This window comes from Callospermophilus lateralis, chromosome 8 (genome assembly GCF_048772815.1).
Source record: "Callospermophilus lateralis isolate mCalLat2 chromosome 8, mCalLat2.hap1, whole genome shotgun sequence".
In the NCBI taxonomy this organism is placed as follows: Eukaryota; Metazoa; Chordata; class Mammalia; order Rodentia; family Sciuridae; genus Callospermophilus; species Callospermophilus lateralis.
Genome location: NC_135312.1, coordinates 117,543,227 through 117,561,269, shown reverse-complemented (window position 1 = coordinate 117,561,269; position 18,043 = coordinate 117,543,227). Strand labels below are relative to the sequence as shown.

Below are 18,043 nucleotides of genomic sequence, written 5' to 3'. Positions count from 1 at the left end.
TTTTCCTGCACCTCCCCTCGCCCTGCACCTTCTCACACACCCTGGTGCTTCCCTGGGTGGACATGTGTGTGGCTCACCGTGCCACGTGTCTCTAGGGCACTGTGAGCTCACACTTTTACCTTCTGTATGCATACACGTGTTTCCATGCCTGTGTAAACACCTGATTAAAAAAGTCCCAAGTTAGTTTCAAAGACGCTCGCTTTGAACTGTTAGGGGTCAGAGCTTCAGCATCTTTGGGGGGAATGCAGTTCAACCCATAACAAGGAACATCTTCATTGCTGGTATTCGACTTACACCCCGGGACTGGAAGGGCGGCCTGCCTGCGGGAGAGGCTCCCTGTTCTTCTACTTAAACCCAGAAAAGGCACTGGTTGCTGCTGCAGGGAAATCGCCTTATGGGCCCGGGGCGTGTGTCTGAGGAGGGCATCGGCAGATTAACGATAGCGGGAAATAGATCTTTTTCCTCTTCAAGGTGGCAAAATAGAGTGAAAATCTGTTTTTAGGCTGTGAACAGATGAGCTGTTAGAATTATTGGTTTGGGGAATGTATTTGACTCCAAGTACTTCCATTAACTGTTCTTTTCTTTCTTTGTAAAGAAAGTGGCAGCCCGGAATCTCGCGTTAATGCTATCCATTTCTTGGTGCACAAACTACCAGAGAAAAATAAAGAGATGTTGGATATTTTGGTGAAGCATTTAACAAAGTAAGTCTCTTTGCCCTCGTTGTAGCTTTCTCTGCTCTGCTGTGGGTGCTCTGCCGTGTGCTTGGATTTGGCCCGGGTGGAGCCAGGGCTGTATACACAATACCAGGGACCACACCTGGAAAGGGCAGGCCAGGCGCTGGACTCCCTCTGTGTGTTTTGGACTAACGTGGTGAAATCCAATGCCTTCGTGGAGTTGTATAATTATTTGCTTAGCAGCATTGCCAGCAACTCGGGGTTTGATTTGAAGTGAAAGAGGAGAATGCTATATATTGCCCATATACAGATTCTGGAAATGGGATTATAAATCCGTTAGCAATGTTAGCTTGGTTTCACGCCTCCCGAGCTGAGTTTGAACATGTCCCTAAGTTTGTTTAATCCAGTAATGGGGAGTCATTTCCTAGGGTCCATTCTTTCTTCCATACTCTTTAAATAGCTAGCAAAATCCAGTAAATCAATGGAGGATTAGTCCTTTTTTCCCCAAATATAAATGACTCTCAGATCACTATAACTATAAAATTTTACAGAGGAAGGCGAGGAATACTGTTTCAGAATTTTTATTTTACATAAATAAAACTGAAGGCCAGAGGATATTATGGCTCACTTGAGGTCTTGATGTATAGCCACTCATTTATTTGGTTAATGTATATTTATTGAATGGCTTTTTTAGGTGCCAATAGATACACAGTTGAGCAAGATAGATGAAGTCCCTACCTTCACAAAATTTTCTAAGGGGGATAGACAAACATAACAATAAAAATAAAAAATTATTTCAGATATCAGTGGCAATAAACAAATATTTGATTAAGGAAAGAGAGAACACATGTTGATTGTGAGACTTTACAGAGGGTTATTGTAGAAGAATTCATTCATTTGAGAATGAAGTCCTTGATTTGAGGCCTGAATAAAGTAGCAGGACTGCTGAGGACAGTAGTCCATATTGTTCACTGCACTATGATGCCAGGCTGCCAGAGTGAGCAGGGATATCTGGTCCCGCTCCGCCTGCTCATGAAGCTGATTTTTACCAAGGTGCCGTGCAGTTCAGTAGTCCCTAGAAACAAGGAGGTACCAATGTAGGGAAAGGTGGGTATCCAACATTTTTGGAGGAAATGAGCTTAGCATATACAAAAAATTATTTAGAAAGCCATTGTGACTACAGGAGAGCCAGAGAGAAGCAGAAGAGCAGGCTGGAGCCTCAGCCTGTAGGGTGTGGTCAGATCCTGGATCCCATTGTTCAGAGCTAATCCTGAGGGTGATTTGAGCCCCAGGAGTCCTTGTTCTAAGGAAGACAGAGTGACAGAATGCTGTATGTTCTGCAGTTATTGCTGTGTAATTAAACACAGATCTTTTTTTCCCTTTCTTCAATATTAGTGTTTCAAATCACTCCAAGCAGAATCTAATGACCGTGGCGAATTTAGGAGTGGTGTTTGGACCAACTCTGATGAGGCCGCAGGAAGAGACTGTTGCTGCCATCATGGATCTGAAGTTTCAGAATATTGTGGTGGAAATCTTGATCGAAAATCACGAAAAGGTAAAATTGTTGAAGAGAATTCCTGTTCAGAGCTTATTACCATGTCACGTACAACTGGCCCCTTCGAGTTCTCCTCTCTGTCTCTGTCTTCTTTAATTTTATTAATACTACAAAATTCTCACCGAGTGTCCATCTTATGGAATTCCATAAATCTGGGCTTGTCTTCTCTCACCTTCCTTGTTTAGTGGAGAAGCATGCAATCCAGAGGGAGATGAATATCTGCAACGTGTTTGTGAGCTGTTGAGGGCCTTTTGTTGCTTTCATTCCTGTTCTTGAATTTCTCGCTGAAATTTTGTGTCCTAGCACTCCTAAACTGTTGATCAAGTTAGGGCCTTTGAGGCTTTGAAAAAGACCAAAAGTTGAAAGGAGGAGAGACAGCAGGAGGATTGTGTTAGCCTCCGCCACTGTGAGAAATATTGGGGATGATAGAATTATAAGGAGGAAAGTTTTACTTTGGCTCACAGTTTCAGGGGTTTTGGTCCATGGTTGCCTGGCACTGTGGCTGTTGGATGGTTGCAGCGCAGATCTCATGGTGGGAGGCTGTGGCGGGGGAGCTGCTCACCTCATGGTAGCCAGGAAAATAGGAAGAAGGTCTGGGGAATCTATTGTCCCCTGTCAAGACATGCCCCTACCCTGCTTCTTCCCACCATGCTCTGCCCCTCAAAGGTTCTGCACCTCCCTGTAGCACCACTCTGAGGCCAAACCTTTAACACTTGGGCATTTGAGTGACATTCAAGATCTAAACTATGACATGGATCATGAGCATCCCTGACAGCTAGTGTAGAGGAGCAGGCTCCCCTGACACCCACTGGCCGTGGCTAGCATCTGTTTGCATCCTAAAAGTCACCTTGCCTTGCAAAAAAACCTTCCTGGTTGGGCCAGATGTTGTGAATCTCAAGTGAAGGAAGAGGAGTCAGGGAAAAGTGGACCCTTATTTAGGCTCAGGCAGTACATCTGCAGGGGCGGGAAGGGGGTTGGGCATGCATTCCTGTGGTTCTGGGATGGGTTTGAACTTGGTTTGGATTAGGAGATTCATGTCAGGGTGAGCAGAAACTTCTGGAATACACTCTTCCTCCCACTATATCCCTGTGTGATCTAAAAAAAAAATTGTGACATAATATTTGTACATTTTATGGGGTGCATTATGGTAGTTCAGTATATGTATGCAACATATAATAATCAAATCAGGGTAATTAGCATTTCCTTCTCTTCAAGCATTAGTTGTTTTTATGTGTTGGGAGTTTCAAACTCTATAGCCATTTTGAAATATATCATAGGAGGTTTTAATCAGCAGTTGGCTTGTGGTACTAGAGAAGAACCAGAGGTAACTCCTCTTTTCTCCTTCAGTTTTGGCGCCCCATTTCCCCCCACCTGCCTTTCTCTTTTTCCCTTCCCACCCTGCTTCCGGTGACCACTAATCCATTCTGTCTTCTGCAGGATTGATCTATTGGGTTCCACAACTGAGTGAGCACATGTGGTGTTTGTCTTTCTCTGTGTGACTTATTCCATTTCACATAATGACTTCCAGTTCCACTGTGTTGCTGCAAATGACAGAATTTCATTCTTTTTATGATTGAATAGTATTCCTTTGTGCACGTGTACACACACATGTATGTATGTATACATCCCACATTTTCTTTTTGCATTAATCCATTGAGGAGCATCTGGGTTGATTCCATATTTTAGCTCTTGTGAATAGTGTGACATTTGAAATGCTTAAAGTACTATTTGTTGTTGTTGCCCTGTGATCCCTTTCCCAGATTACTGTTATTTTCTCCTCAATTACATATTACCTGTGGCTACTCTGATGACATATCAGCAGGATTGAGTGGTTACAACAGAGATCGGATAGCCCACAAGGCAACAAGATGTGCTATCAGGCCCTTTACAGAACACGCTTGCTGGTACCTTCTCTAGACCCATAATTTTCAACCCTGGAGTAGCACTGGAATCACCTGGAGGACCCTTTCCAACAGCTGTGTCAGCCATGCGTGTTGTGCTGTTGGATTTTCACCTTCCTTACAAGTTTGGAAGCAGAGCAAGGGGAATGGCTGCCCTGGGGAGGAAGCGTCTTCTCTCTGATGAGAACGTAGGAGGGAACATGGGAGAAGGTTCCACTCATGGTCTTCAGGCTTTTGTTCACAGTAGTTAAAGCAAGACCTGAGTGTGACATCTGTGACATCTGCTGGCGTTATTTTGACCCATGGGAGCTTGGTTTGGACTCAGAATCTGAAGGAGCGGCTTGCTGTCCTGACTCTGCCTGGCCTTTGTCAGGGTCAGTAAGTGTGGGCAAGACAGTCTGTGAGGGACATGTGGAGGAGGGGCTACCTGATGCTCCCCTGGTGCTTTGCTCAAAGGGACTGCCATTTGCCTGCCTCCTAGTAAAGCCTCCACCTCATAAGAAAAATGAAGAGGCCAACTGTGGATTAGAAGTCGTGTGTTTTTTTTTCTATGGCCAAAGGCATGCATATAGTTTTCAAAGTACATTTATTCTTTAGGGCAGCACTTCTTAATCTTCATGGGATGACAGACCTCTGAGAAGCTAATGAAAGTTACTAGCCCTCTTTGCAGATAAAAGCACATCACGTTCCCCCATTCTGTCAATGCATTAGTAATTTAGGGGGACCTGCATTGTTGAATTGGTTGACTCTCAGTTGAGACTGTGGTTGAAAATGAGTACTGTTACCTGAGCTGTCTCGCTTGTCATTTCTGTACAGGCAGTACATAATTTTTAAAAACAGCTTAGAGTCTTTTAGGAACTTCTGAAATTTTTTTTTTCTCTCATTCCGTTCACCATTCCAGTAACTTTTCTCATAGGGAATTATTCTGAAGAAACTTGTTCAATCATTTGTGTATTGAGAGGATTTTAAAAAATTGGGGTTGTATTGTATGCCAAATACGTAACAGGTGCCAACGTGGAGAGATGACGTCACAGCCCCTGTTGGAAAGCCTGTCACAGCTGGGGTGATGACTGTGTTTTGGGATTGGTATCCCATAACTCTTATTCTAGCCAATAAACTATGTAACTTGCAGTTCAAAGCCAGCCTCAGCAACGGAAAGGCACTAAGCTACTCAGTGAGACCCTGTCTCTAAATAAAATACAAAATAGGGCTGGGGGCGTGACTCAGTAGTTGAGTGCCCCTGAGTTCAATTCCCAGTACCGACAACAATAACAACAAAAACTATAGAACTTGCTTTCTTAGTTGTATTCTGTTTCTCCGTGTTGCATTGTTGAGGGCAGAGATCTTTTTGTATACTTAACAATAGCACCTGGTGTGTGTCAGGGGCTCAGTGAATATTTATTGCATGAGCTAATAATGCATTCAGTACATTTTGAGAGAGTTGGAGGATTGGGAGAGATGGGCAAATGCAGATGTAGTTCCTTTAAGCAAAGCATCATGGGAGCATCTCTTGGGTCTTTGTTGCTTTTGCTGGAGCATTTCTAGCTTGTGTGAACATTGCTTTCCACTGAAAAGTTAAGCTGGAAACCCAGTTTGTTGAGTTTCTTTACCAGTATAGTCAAAGCAGCTTGTTTTTTTTTTTTTTTAATGTGTGTAGGTAGTTTTTTTCTTCTTCTTCTTCTTTATTTTTGGTAGCCAGTGGTGGGGAATTGATGTCTCCATTTATGGTCCTGTCACACTGTCATTAAACCTCATTAGTGTGCACTGCACCCTCCAGACAGCTCATGGGGAGATGGCTATGGTTCATTTTTCAAAAAAGAAATAGACTACAAGCTTTGAAACCATGTTCAGTTTCAACTATCATTTGGTTAAATCCTAATTAAGGGAACTTCGATGGAATGTAGCTGTGAAGTCTTGCTCTTAGGAAAGAGGGATGCCATGTCATGGTACAGATTCCTGTTATCTTCCCTTATCTGAAGCTGAGGGAAAAACGCATGATTTTTCTGCTGGAAGGTAAGCGGTACAGACCCCTAATTAATCTGCTTTGGAGATCACCATTTCTCTCTCTTTGCTTTTTTTTTTTTTTTTTTTTAAGCAAATCTTACAGGAACTTCCGGGTAGAACCAGTGAGCCAATAGCATAGTCATAGCAGATGGAAGTGTCCCAGCTCTGAGATGGAACTTTCTAGTACTGAGTAGAGGACTTTGTTTTCTTTCTGCTTTTTGGGACTGGATCGATGCTGTGACCACACTACCATCAACCTCAGCACCGGCTTCCAGTTGAGAAGGGAGGCAGTGAGGATTGGGTTTCTGGTTCTCCATGGTATGCAACAGTGGCTGGAGGTGGAGGGCAAAGTGGAGTGTCAGCATGGATTAGTGAATTCTAAGAACTGAACTAAGCCATCACCTCTCCTTTTCTCTCCCATTTTCCCTTGTACAGTTCCACTCCTAGCTCTGTTCTTGCTCAGCTGGACTTTATTAGAGTCCAGGCTCTGCTCTGAGGAAGAACATTTCTGCTGACAAGAGGAGTTGTTCTTATAAACTCTGTGGACATGTATGTGCACATGAGCCACAGGTTTCCCCAACAGTTGATGCACAGATACCTCCCCAGGATCTTAATTTTGACTCCAAAGCAGTGAGGAGGGATAGAGCTCCTCTGAGTAAATGTTTGGAAGCAAGGGGGGTAAAAAGAGTGGGGATAGGCAAGTCTAAAAGAATAGTCTTGTGAGGAAGGAAGAGATAATAATGGAAGAGGAGCAGAAAACCAAGAGACACTGGACAGGAGAAAGGATGAGAAAGAGCTGTTTTCTTTTCCTCTATTATTTACTCGCTCTCCCCAGGAATGTGAAAACCATCCATTCTAGGAGAGTCACAAAAGCAAAGAAGAAACTTCATATAATTAAAGCAGGAGAGCTCTAGCTGAATTTGAGTTAGTCAGACCCCTAGTTAATCTACTTTGGAGATCACCATTTCTCTCTTAGTCTCTTTGCCATTTTTTTTTTTTTATAAAATCCATATGTACTTGATAGGAAACTTACACCATATGTTTTGGCTTCATGGACATGTGATACATTAAGATGTTGTTTTAAAAGAAGTGTTTATGAGCCAAAAAAAATCATCAAGGTCTTTCTAACCTTTAAAACCAGAAAATTGTGTTTCCCAGGTGGAAAGGGTACTGTAAACTTTCTGAGGATCCTCAATTTGGTGTTGTGCCTTGAAGTTGGTGAGTTTTGCACAATTTTTGCAAAATGAACTTGTTATGCATTAATTCAGAACCTTTCTTCCTGCATGCCTGCTGTGAGTCAGATGTGATGTGAGATTTGGGAGAAATGATACCATGAGTCCTAGTAAGGGAAAGAAGAAATGTCCAAAAGGAGCTACACTGCGGTGGAAACTCGGTGTTCTCAGAGAGATGGGGATTTTAGGGGAGAGTTTATGCCCAACTAAGGGGAATCTGGAAAGTTTCCCTGAGTAGGTGGTTTGAATAGGTTTTAGAGTGGAGTTTGAACAGGTGGAGATGTGTTAAGTGGACATTTCAGGTATGGGAGATCATGTAGTGAGAAGCCCAGCAAGAAGGCGTATGTTCTGGGAACACAGCTCTTGTTGGAACTTGGGTGATGGCACAGTATGAGGTTGGAAAGAGATTCGGGGTGGTGGAGGAGGTTGAGAACGCCACTTAGGACTTTTGCTTTTAATTTCACAGGTACTAGGATCATTCACAGTTTTCAAGTAAACTGCGTCAGGTAGCTTAATCTGAGAACAGGGTTTGCAATAGCAAGAAGTAGAATGAAACACTAGAAGGAAAGTCAGTCAGGGCCTGCCCTGGTCAGGAGGATAGGGGTATCCAGGGACTGATTTGTGGGTGTTCCTTGAGGAAAGTATTGTAAGAATTCAGGACTAAGGATTGATATTGGTCAAATGGTATTGTTAAGCTGTGTGCCCATAGGAATGTGCAGCAATGATCCCAGCAATATGCAGAGTTGTAACATACCAAATTAAAAAAAAATTAATCCTGGAAGAATATTAGTGCACCTTAAATAAAAGGAAGATAAAGAAGTTTTGTGGTAGGAATGAGTTGTAAATTATAACAATAAATTTCAATTATCTGTATGTCCAGCAACATAAGCCCAATAGACAGTGGGAGATGTGGGATGCAAATTTATTAAGAGAATTTTAGGGATAAAAGATGTAATATATAGGATGTAGCCCAAGACATGAGGTTGGCCTGAGAAAGCATGTACTGGATTCTTATGACATTACCTGCTTTTGGATTACTATAGAGTGTTCATCTTGTACAACCATACAGAGGCGGCATGTTTTTGTTGACATACAAATAAACTTAAAATGCATATTAAAGACATAAAACCCCCCTTGTATCAATATGTGACAGCATCCCTATATAAGTGCAAAATGCTTATGTTGTTCCTTTGTACAGGTGAGAGATAAGTTCACCTGTGAGCGCACAGCTAGAAAGTGGCAATATTTGGGTTGGAACTGAAATGGCCTAACTCAGAGTTTGCTCCTTAACACTAGGATAAGAACAATATCCTTGAAAACCAGGAAGTTGTGAGTATTAGTGATGAAAGAAGAGCTGGAAGACCCCATCAGTGTCAGGGTTGCTAGGGGTGTTGTCAAGGACGCTTGTCTCTGCCCACCAGAGGGGAGGCTGAGGACCAGCTGGAGGTGTGAGCTCCTCTGGAGTGATGTCAGCTCCTACAGCTATAGTGCTGAGGAACGGCTGGCAGTGCATGATTCTCATATGACAGAGACAGAAGAATGCCCCAGAACCCCCACCCCACCCCAAGAATGCTGTGGGAGGAGAAGTCAGAACTGTTGTGGACAGGAAGGACCGGGCAGGACCCCTGGTGCCTGCACCTGAGTTGTGTGCAGCTCACTCCTCACTCTCGTGGTCTAGAGAAGCTTTTAAAAACACTTTGTGGTGCTGAGAACTGAATCCAGGACCTTGTGCATGTTGGGCAAGTGCTGTGCCTCTGAGCTTCACCTCCAGCTAACCCTGTAGTGAACTGGCTACCTTCATTTACTCGCATAATCCTTTGTGCTGCATAAATGCATATTCGTGAGTACTCTGTGCACCCCAATATTGCACCAAAGACAGTTTGTAAGAAATGATTTTTAAAGTAATACTGGCACATTAAAACTAAAAAGCTTCACATGATGGTTGCACCCACTTTTTGGCAGACCAATTTACCATAAAATCTATATCAATTATGTGGTGAAATATAACAGCTCACATCTGGGGAGGGGGAGCTCTTTAAAGGAACTTAGTTAAAAAGGTAACAAACCCTCTCAGGAGCCATAGGTTCTATATAATTGTGTATGTGTGTGTGTGTATATATATATATATATATATATATATATATATATATATATATATATATATATATATATACACATATACACACATAAAAATATGTGGGTTTATTCTCATATTTTATACTTTAATGTTACATATTAAATTTATAATGTGACTCTTCCTCTTCTTTCTCCTTGATCCTATTCCCCAAGGGCCTTTGAAGATTCTGAAGAGCTTTTGAAAACTATCAAAATATATCAGGGTGGTTTTCTTTTAATGTTATTTTATGTTAATATAAAAAATGGGCAACTCATATAAAGTAAGGTATATAATGTTATTCTCAACCAAATCACTTTATACGCTAATGCAATTTTAATCTACATTGTGTTGATCCCATTGAGAGTTTCAGTTGGCTTTTCAGCATGACTTGCAGAGCAGCATACTTTGGATCAGCCTTAGCCTTCTGTGGCATTTCTGTTTACCCTGATTTTTTCTGTGATTTTTCTGATGGTCAGGAGGTCATGATGTTTGTTCAGTACTAGCCTTTGAATACTACAGTTTCTCTGGACCACAGGGTGCCAAGAGACAATTACATTTTATTCACATGAAACTTTCTCTTGATGAGGATTCTTCTAATTTTGTCAAAACAAGCATTTTGGCGTTTGACATGGGGATCCTCCCAGGGTCACATTTTTCGTGGCTTGAAGATGGAAGGTCATTTGAGATGATCATGCTTTGTGGAGAAGGCTGATGTCTGTGTCCTTTCCAGAGGTTTCTTCAGAATAGTTTGACCCCTGTTGCCAGTATGTATTGCAAAGTCCTCCATTAGTCTATGTCCTCCAGTCACAGAATAGCAGAAGAGTAAAGGTGACAAGGGGAAGCACAGGTTCCACATCTATGGAGCCAAGTGACTACCAGGGGAAAGAAACTGCATCTGTACTGAACATGTGCAGCCTTATTATTCCCTGAACAATATAGAATAACAGCTATTTATGTAGCATGTACTTTGTATTAGTATTATAAGTAATCTAGAGAGGATATAAGTCTGCAGGAGGATGTGCATAAACTCTGTGAAAATACTATGACATTTTATATAATAAGGGGCTTCAGCATCTGTGAATTTTGGTACCTGTGGGGTTCTTGGAACCAATCTTCCACAACTGGGGGATGATTGTGTTTCTCATCAGGTATCTAAGGTGATCTCCAAAATATTAAGTTAGGCGCGTATTAAACTGTATTGAATTATTCTTGTTAACTTTGCAACCAACTTCCTGATTTGTGTCTGCCTATCTTTGGCAAAACTTAGAAGGTTGCAAACAAAGTCAGGAGGATGCATTCCTGTTCCTAGTGCAGAGTGGAATGGAATCCCCCTTTTGTCTCAACTTGGGGTCCCAGCAGCAGCCACATATGGAATGTTTTTGACAGAGGACAGCCCGTGGCTCCCTTCCTGTTGCCACAAAAGCAGCATACCTCCTAGAACTCTCCAGGTGACTTCGTCATCCTTGAATGCAAAGAGGCTGAGTGAGTAGTATTCAAACTGTTTTCGATCGAGTCCCGGGGATCTTCCCGTCATAGAGTGTGCTTGTCATTTAATGGGAAAAAGAAATCTCTTAAAAGAAAAAACAAACAGAAACAAACCTCCATGCTGAAATGCTTCTTGATTTAGCTTTGCTGGCCTCAAGTTGCTAGGCAGCAAGTTTTCATATGAGAGAAAAATACGTATCTTAACGACAATCATAAAACTCCCAAGTCTCTAAGAGACGTAGGCCCAAGTATCAACTGTTCAGAGTTAAAATCTTACAGCAATATTTGACAGATTTTCAGAGCCCCCTGCCTCAAGTTTTCACAAATGTTGGCCTCTTGGCATCAAAACATGACCTCTTTTTTTTTTTTTTTTTTCTTAACATGACCTTGTATTTTTGGGAGTGTTTTAAAAAATGCTTTGAAAACACAAAACTTTCTAACTTCCTTTCTCCCTCGTTTAAGGAGAGAAGGGAAAATAATGAGGACATTGTCTTGCCCGTTTGGTTTCTGTGAGCCAGGGCATAGGAAGCCTCTGCTTTGAACTGTTAGGCAGCTCTGGAGATGGTAGACGTGATTTTTTTCCATGGGGCTAGAGTGGCTTGATAGAAGAACATTGGGGAGATGAGAGTCATTCTGTAGCATCTGAGTGTCCAGTGAAGAAAAAGCACTGGGGTGGTCTCCAGAAAATGGGAGCACTGCATTCTTGATTGAACAAATTTATTGTTTGTTGTCGTACTGAGCATAGAAGGGAATGGAACTTGCCAAGAGGTGAGCTTTTGATTCAGAAGCAAGAATGGCACGATACTTTCAATCATGGGAATGTGTTCTTGGTAGAAATGAGTCGAGGAGTTGGGGTGAGGCTGGCTGACCACTGAGTTCGGCCCATCTGAAATTCTCTGCCAAAGTGTCTGGAGATGCAGGGTTGCAGAGATGGGTCCTCAGAGCCTCGTCAAGCGCTTACAACTTGACCTTCAAACAGCATTTGCAGAAGTGAAAGTGGTCACGAAGCTGAGCGTGGTGGTGCACACCTGTAATCTCAGCAGCTTGGGAGGCTGAGATAAGAGGATCTCAAGTTCAAAACCAGCCTAGTTCAATCCCCTGCCTCCTCCCCACAATGGTCACAAAGATTATGATCCTTACCTTCATTTCATTTTAAGTTGTCTTTATTTCAGCACCATGAAGAGTACTTGCAAGGAAAAATTAGAACCAGAGAGTGAGGGGAGGGCATGGTGGTGTGTGTGCACGTGGACAGGAGAGAGAGCCCCTCGGCTGGCCCTCCTCTAGAGGGGAGGTCCGGTGGGGTGTGTATTGGCTTGGTTTCTTGTATGGCCCTACTGATCATTGTTTTTTTCTTTGTGAAATCTTTCAGAGCCATCTCTTATCTCTCTCCAGATAAAATTGGAAATAGTGACAATAGCCAACATTGATAGATGATCATGTGCCAGACCTAGGGTCAACTCCTTATGTGGCATTTCACTGAAGGGGTTCTGCAGGCAGGATGCATAATGTATCACGGTGGGCTCTGAAGGAAAATTCCTAGACTTGGAATCTTGGCTCTACCAGGCTGTATGACTTGTGTGATCTACTATTCTCATTTCCACTTTCCTTTTCTATAAAATAATAACTAAAGTCCCACCTGCTAGGGTGGTTGCAGGGACGAGTTGGGCAAGTTACACACCTTTCTGATGCTTTGCACATGACGGAAGTTGATTGACTTACTTCAGATCATAGAATTAGAAAGTGACCTAGCTGGGATTTGAAGCTGTCTTTCCAGTTCTAAAGCCTGTTTCTTAACCCCTGCACTGCTGCTGTCTGATAAATGTATGAATGATCACATTTTATATTAAACAATTGTAATAACTTGTTTGCATTTTGAGAAAACTAAGGGCTGGAACTGATTTTCATCCCTGTGGATATGATAGAAAAGGAAGGCGTGTCTCATGTGGCTTTTAGTTTGCTGTCTCAAATGCAACAGGAACCACACATCATAGATGCTACTACCTCTTCTGGGGCATTGGGCAATGTCAGGCCTGTTGGCGTCACCTCCCTTAAATCTTTTGCTAAGCTCTGGTTACCATCCTCCCCATCTTTACCACCATCACTATGACTCATATACAGTAGCAGTATGGCTGACGGTTACAAATGCTCACGCTCTATTATGTACATGGTGTCATTTGATATCCTGCTTGACAACTCTGTGGGGTAGATATTATTGTCCTCATTTTGCAAATGAGGAAACTGGGGCTTAGCGTGAGAATTTGCCTGGTGTCACCCTTGGTAGGTGGCATTGCTGGGATTCAAACTCAGAACTGTCTGGCTTTGGAGATGGTGTTCCTAAGCCTCCTTCCATCTTAAATGGCTTTAGGAAGAAGGCCTTTAGTCTTTGTTGCCACTAATAGGCTGGACTACTGTAAGCTAATCCTCAGAAATAGCAGATATGGAATAGTTGTGGATTGTACCAAAGCACTGAAAATAGAATATTTTGATGTTTCAAAAAATATTTTCATAACTTGAAAATTACACCAAACACTATAAGTGGGAAATATAAACACAAAATATCACTTCAGTAATATGTAAAGAACTGATTTTTTTTTCCCTCTAAACTATAAGCACATCTTGAATAAGCTCCATGCTTTGAGCAAAAATTTTGGAATTAAAGATGAAAGTTTATATTACTATGTTGATTGAGTAAAATGCTTGGGACCAGAAGTATTTGGGATTTCGGGTTTTTTAAAAAAATAATTCTGGCATATTTGCATAGACTCCATCAGTTGAACATCCCTAATCTCCATATCCAAAATGCTTCAAGTTGTGAAACTTTCTGAGTGTGGTGTTCATGCATTTAAGAGCTTTGGAGTTGAGATTTCAGATTAGGGATGCTGCACTAGGTCTGTAGGATGTGTACTGTTGAGACTCTACAGTAATAATGTTGCCATTTGCACCAGACTAGAATACTTATAAAGTGCTCTCCTCACTAAAGATTTCCTGCTCCTTCTAGATAGGCAGAGCTGGGAGAGGGATATTTTTGTAGACTCTGAACTCGGCTGCTTCCCATTTTTATGTGTCTGGGTTCCTCCTCAATCTGCAGTTTTTCATAATAGTGTGGTACAAATATTTACTTTGGGCAACAGCCCAGCCCCTCTGAGATCTGCTCATTGCAGAGATGGGCTTCTCTAGCCTGTTTGGATGACTTGCTCTCATCTTCACTAGATCTGTAGGTGGCACCAGGGTTAAACAGTATCAGTTCAACTAGAAATCAGCTGAGTCAGATTCTCTCTCCTACAAGTTTGGAATCAGGATGTGGAGAAACTGAGCTAGCTATTGTGAGATTGTCCATGTCCTGGGGAGGGGGTGGTGAAAAACCTCTGTCCATGGGTCAGGTGCAACAGAACAGGAAGACAGTGGCCAGAGAAGATCTTGCAGCCCCAAAGATGGGAATGCACAGGCAGGAAATGGAGAACTGCTACCTTGACTCCTGATGACCTTTAGTTACTGATCAAAGCAGCCTTGAGTTCCAGCGATTTCTACTTCCTGCTGATACCTTTTAGTGAATCCTTTTATTTATATTATCTTGATAAGGTTTTTGTCACAAGCAGCTCATACTTTACACAATGTGAGAAGATAACGAGAGCATGAAGCACCTGCATCCTCAGGTCTACAGATTATTCAGTGACTTTGATTTAACTCAGTTTTGTTTATACTTTTCCTACTTCAGGTATCTCCTCCATGACCTTGAGGCAACTTGTAGACCTGATCCTTAGGAAAACAGATCAGGAGTGTGTATCGGATCAACAAGACTCCCTTCCTTGTATTTTTGTGTGGAAGTAGTTATGTGGGCATCTTTTGCCTAGGGTGTCCAATAACTTAAGACTCCCAGAAGGCTAGCAGGTATAACACCTGCACTTTTTTTTTCTTGGTACAAACAGACTTGACCATTTAGGGAGTGTTTTATAACACTTTAAGGCAGAGTTTACCATCCAGTTTCCCAGATGCCAACTAAGGGTCAGCCTAAGGACAACAGGGTCAGGCCTGCTGTGCTCACCCTTCTCTGCACACTGGGTGTCTTTTAATTGCCACAGCAAGGAACTTGTGGGGCAGCAGTGTGGACGGGATCCTGATTCTTTCGCAAGAATATTCTTCACCGGGATTCACAGCCTTTCCTTTTTTGCTTGGGAATTATCGGTTCCTTCAATAGGTGAAGTGCATGTTATCAGTTCCCAATACAAAGACATGAGAAATGTTTAAGGAGAAGAAATGCTAATTAACCAGCTTTGATCATTACACTTTGTACATATGTATTCAGTTATCACACTGTATTCCATATGTATATATTCGGTATTAATAATAATCTATATTAAAAAGTACATGATTGACTTCAGAGGAGCCTGGGAAACTAGAAGAATGTGGTCAGTACAGGGTAAGTCAATTACATGCCACACAGTCTTATGTCACTGGGTTAACTTGGCACAGGATGAAAGTCCTTCAGAAGTACCCTTGTTTTAAGTTTCCAGTTGGTTGATTTCTTTTTGAGAGTGACCTTGGAGGGCAGGAATCAGTTTTGTTAGCTTTATTTCTTCTTTTAACCCTAAACTCCATTGAGTGCTGTCTTTTTAGGACCCACATTTTCTCCAGCGGGTGCCTCCATGTCTGTTCTGCCCCATCTCCTCTGCCTCTCAACCTAGCTCCCCTCCTTGGTAGTGTCTGTGACACACTGACACTCCCCCCCGACCTCAGATTTGCTCCCTCCTCTATTTGTTTTGGATATTTTTCTAAAAATGTCTTTTGGTAAAAAGATTTTTTAAAATAATCTGCCTTCTCCAGTATTCAGCAGATGAACTTGGCATCCTGTGTGAGTGCCACCTTCCTCTCGCAAGCTCTTTTTGGGGTTATTCTTCTACAGATCTTTTTGTGTAATAATCTATTTATTTTTACAATTTTAACTAGTCATACTAAAAATTTCCCCTAATGCATAACGGTTTGGGGGGAGAATTTACCTTACAATTTTTGAGCCTGAGACAGCAGTCAATTCTATTGATCATTTTGCACTGAGACCTCTACTTGAGAACACCCAGTAATAGTACTTCTTGTTTCTATAGAGATACAGTCATCTTGAATTCCAAAGCAGAGTCGTTCCAAGTCACTTAAAACTTTCTTAGCATCTTCACATAGCCTGGAATTTGCTTCAGATCAATCATAGTGTAGAAGAATAGATGAACTGATATTGGTCATGGATTAGTAATTGATGTAGATGTAAACACTTGTGTATTAATCAGCTTTTCATGATTGTCACCAAAATACCTGACAAAAACAACTTAGAGGAGGAAAAGTTTATTTTGGCTAACGATTTCAGAGGTTTTGTCCATGGTTGGCTGACTCCATTGCTCTGGGCCCGAGATGAGGTAAAACATCATGGTGGAAGAGTGTGTTACAGGGAAGCTGCTCAACTCATGGTCACCAGGAAGCAGAGTGGGCAGGTGGGGGACACCAGGGTAGATGCACCCTTTTAGGGCATACCCCCAGTGACCTACTTCCTCCAGCCACTCCCCACCTACCTACAGTTACTGCCCAGTACTCCTACCAAACTAGGACCGACTGATTAGGTTCCAGCTTGCACAAAGCTAATCCTTTTACCTCTGAATATTCCTACATTAGCCCAGGAACTTTTGGGGGGCATCTCCGATCCAAACCATTACACAGTGTCTTCACAGGAATTCATTATATCCTTTTTACTGGTAGATATATCTGAAATTATTCATGGTAATAGTTAAATGATCTGATGTTTATGGTTGGTATCCTTTCTTTCTTTTGTACAATTATTAATTCACTCAGCAAACCTTAAGCTTTTTAAAAATATTTTTAGTTGTAGATGAACACATATTTTTATTTTTGCTTTAGTTGTTGTTGTTTTTTTTTTTTTTTTTTAACATGGTGCTGGGGATTGAACCCAGTGCTTCACTAGTGCTGGGCAAGCTCTGTACCATTGAGCCAAAACCCCAACCGCTTAACTTTTATATGCCTTTTACTATATGCGTAGAAAAGAATGAAAACAAAAAGCATATCTTTTTGGAGTCCAGTGTTCAGTAAAAGGTCTAACCAATGGTGGTGGCCCAGGGACTTGGCCCCAAGATTGTGCATTAGAATTTGAACCTATAAGACACTTGCTGTCTTCTTTATCTAGAGCCAGGTTAAGATCCTGTACACTTTGAAGGCTTTTTGTACTAGGCATTCCTTTTTGAGTCAACTCTGTTTTTTCCTCTGAAGATACTTAATTATTCTGTCCACAGTGGTGAAAGAGGGCTGCGAGGGGTGGAATGGATACAATTATAAAATGCAAGATTCCCCTCCCTAAGCATTCTAGGGTATTTAGGGAAGAAGTTGTGCACAGCTCTGAAGACTTATGGAGCACCTGGTGTTCCATATCTGGCAAGTTCTCTTTCATACAAACCATGAATCAACAGTCAACTCTGCAGGGGTAGATAGTATTGGTTTTTCTGCCGTTCCTAGGTGAATCGAGAAGCAAAGCTCAGGGAGTTGAATGAAATTAACTCACCCAAGGTCTCACAGCTTGCTTTATTCATTTATAGCCTGGCTTGTTCCAAAAGGGATTTTAGGCAGTTGAGCCACACAGTTAGAAAGAAAGTTCTTTGTGGTCTTTCTACTGTCCCAAGAAAAACATGACTGTATTTTTTTCTCTTTAAGCTTAAATGATGCATAGTGTTTCAGTCAATATTACTGGATGGATGGCTCCAAGTTTAAATTGCACAAAAGTGCTTATGTATGGAATGTGTGGGATTCAGAAAGGAAATACCTGTGTTTGATTTCATAAAGTCATGAGCTTTATATAGTCGCTTGAGCCACACATGCCAGTACCTGGCGGTGTGCACAAAAATGTCTTATTAATCACTGTGCAGCTGGAGTGTTGCTCGTTGTCATTATTGCTATTCTTATTTACTGAAAGCGTATGCAGGCTGCAGATTGCAGACTGCGCCAGACCAAATCTCCAAAGTGGTTGAATTAATAGGGTATGAAGAAGATTTATAATCCTTTGTGAATGAGTGATTCTGTATATGTTCATA

General features: G+C 41.8%; 1 protein-coding gene across 2 annotated transcripts in view; it reads left to right on the top strand.

Moving 5' to 3' along the window:
- Nucleotides 1–18,043, top strand: part of Arhgap10 (Rho GTPase activating protein 10) — a 286,545-nt gene that overhangs the window by 190,793 nt on the left and 77,709 nt on the right. For both annotated transcript variants that reach the window (XM_076865270.2, XM_076865269.2), the window contains 2 exons: nt 596–701; nt 2,070–2,229. In XM_076865270.2, coding sequence (XP_076721385.2) covers nt 596–701; nt 2,070–2,229 — 266 coding nt within the window. The remainder of the gene's footprint in view (nt 1–595; nt 702–2,069; nt 2,230–18,043) is intronic.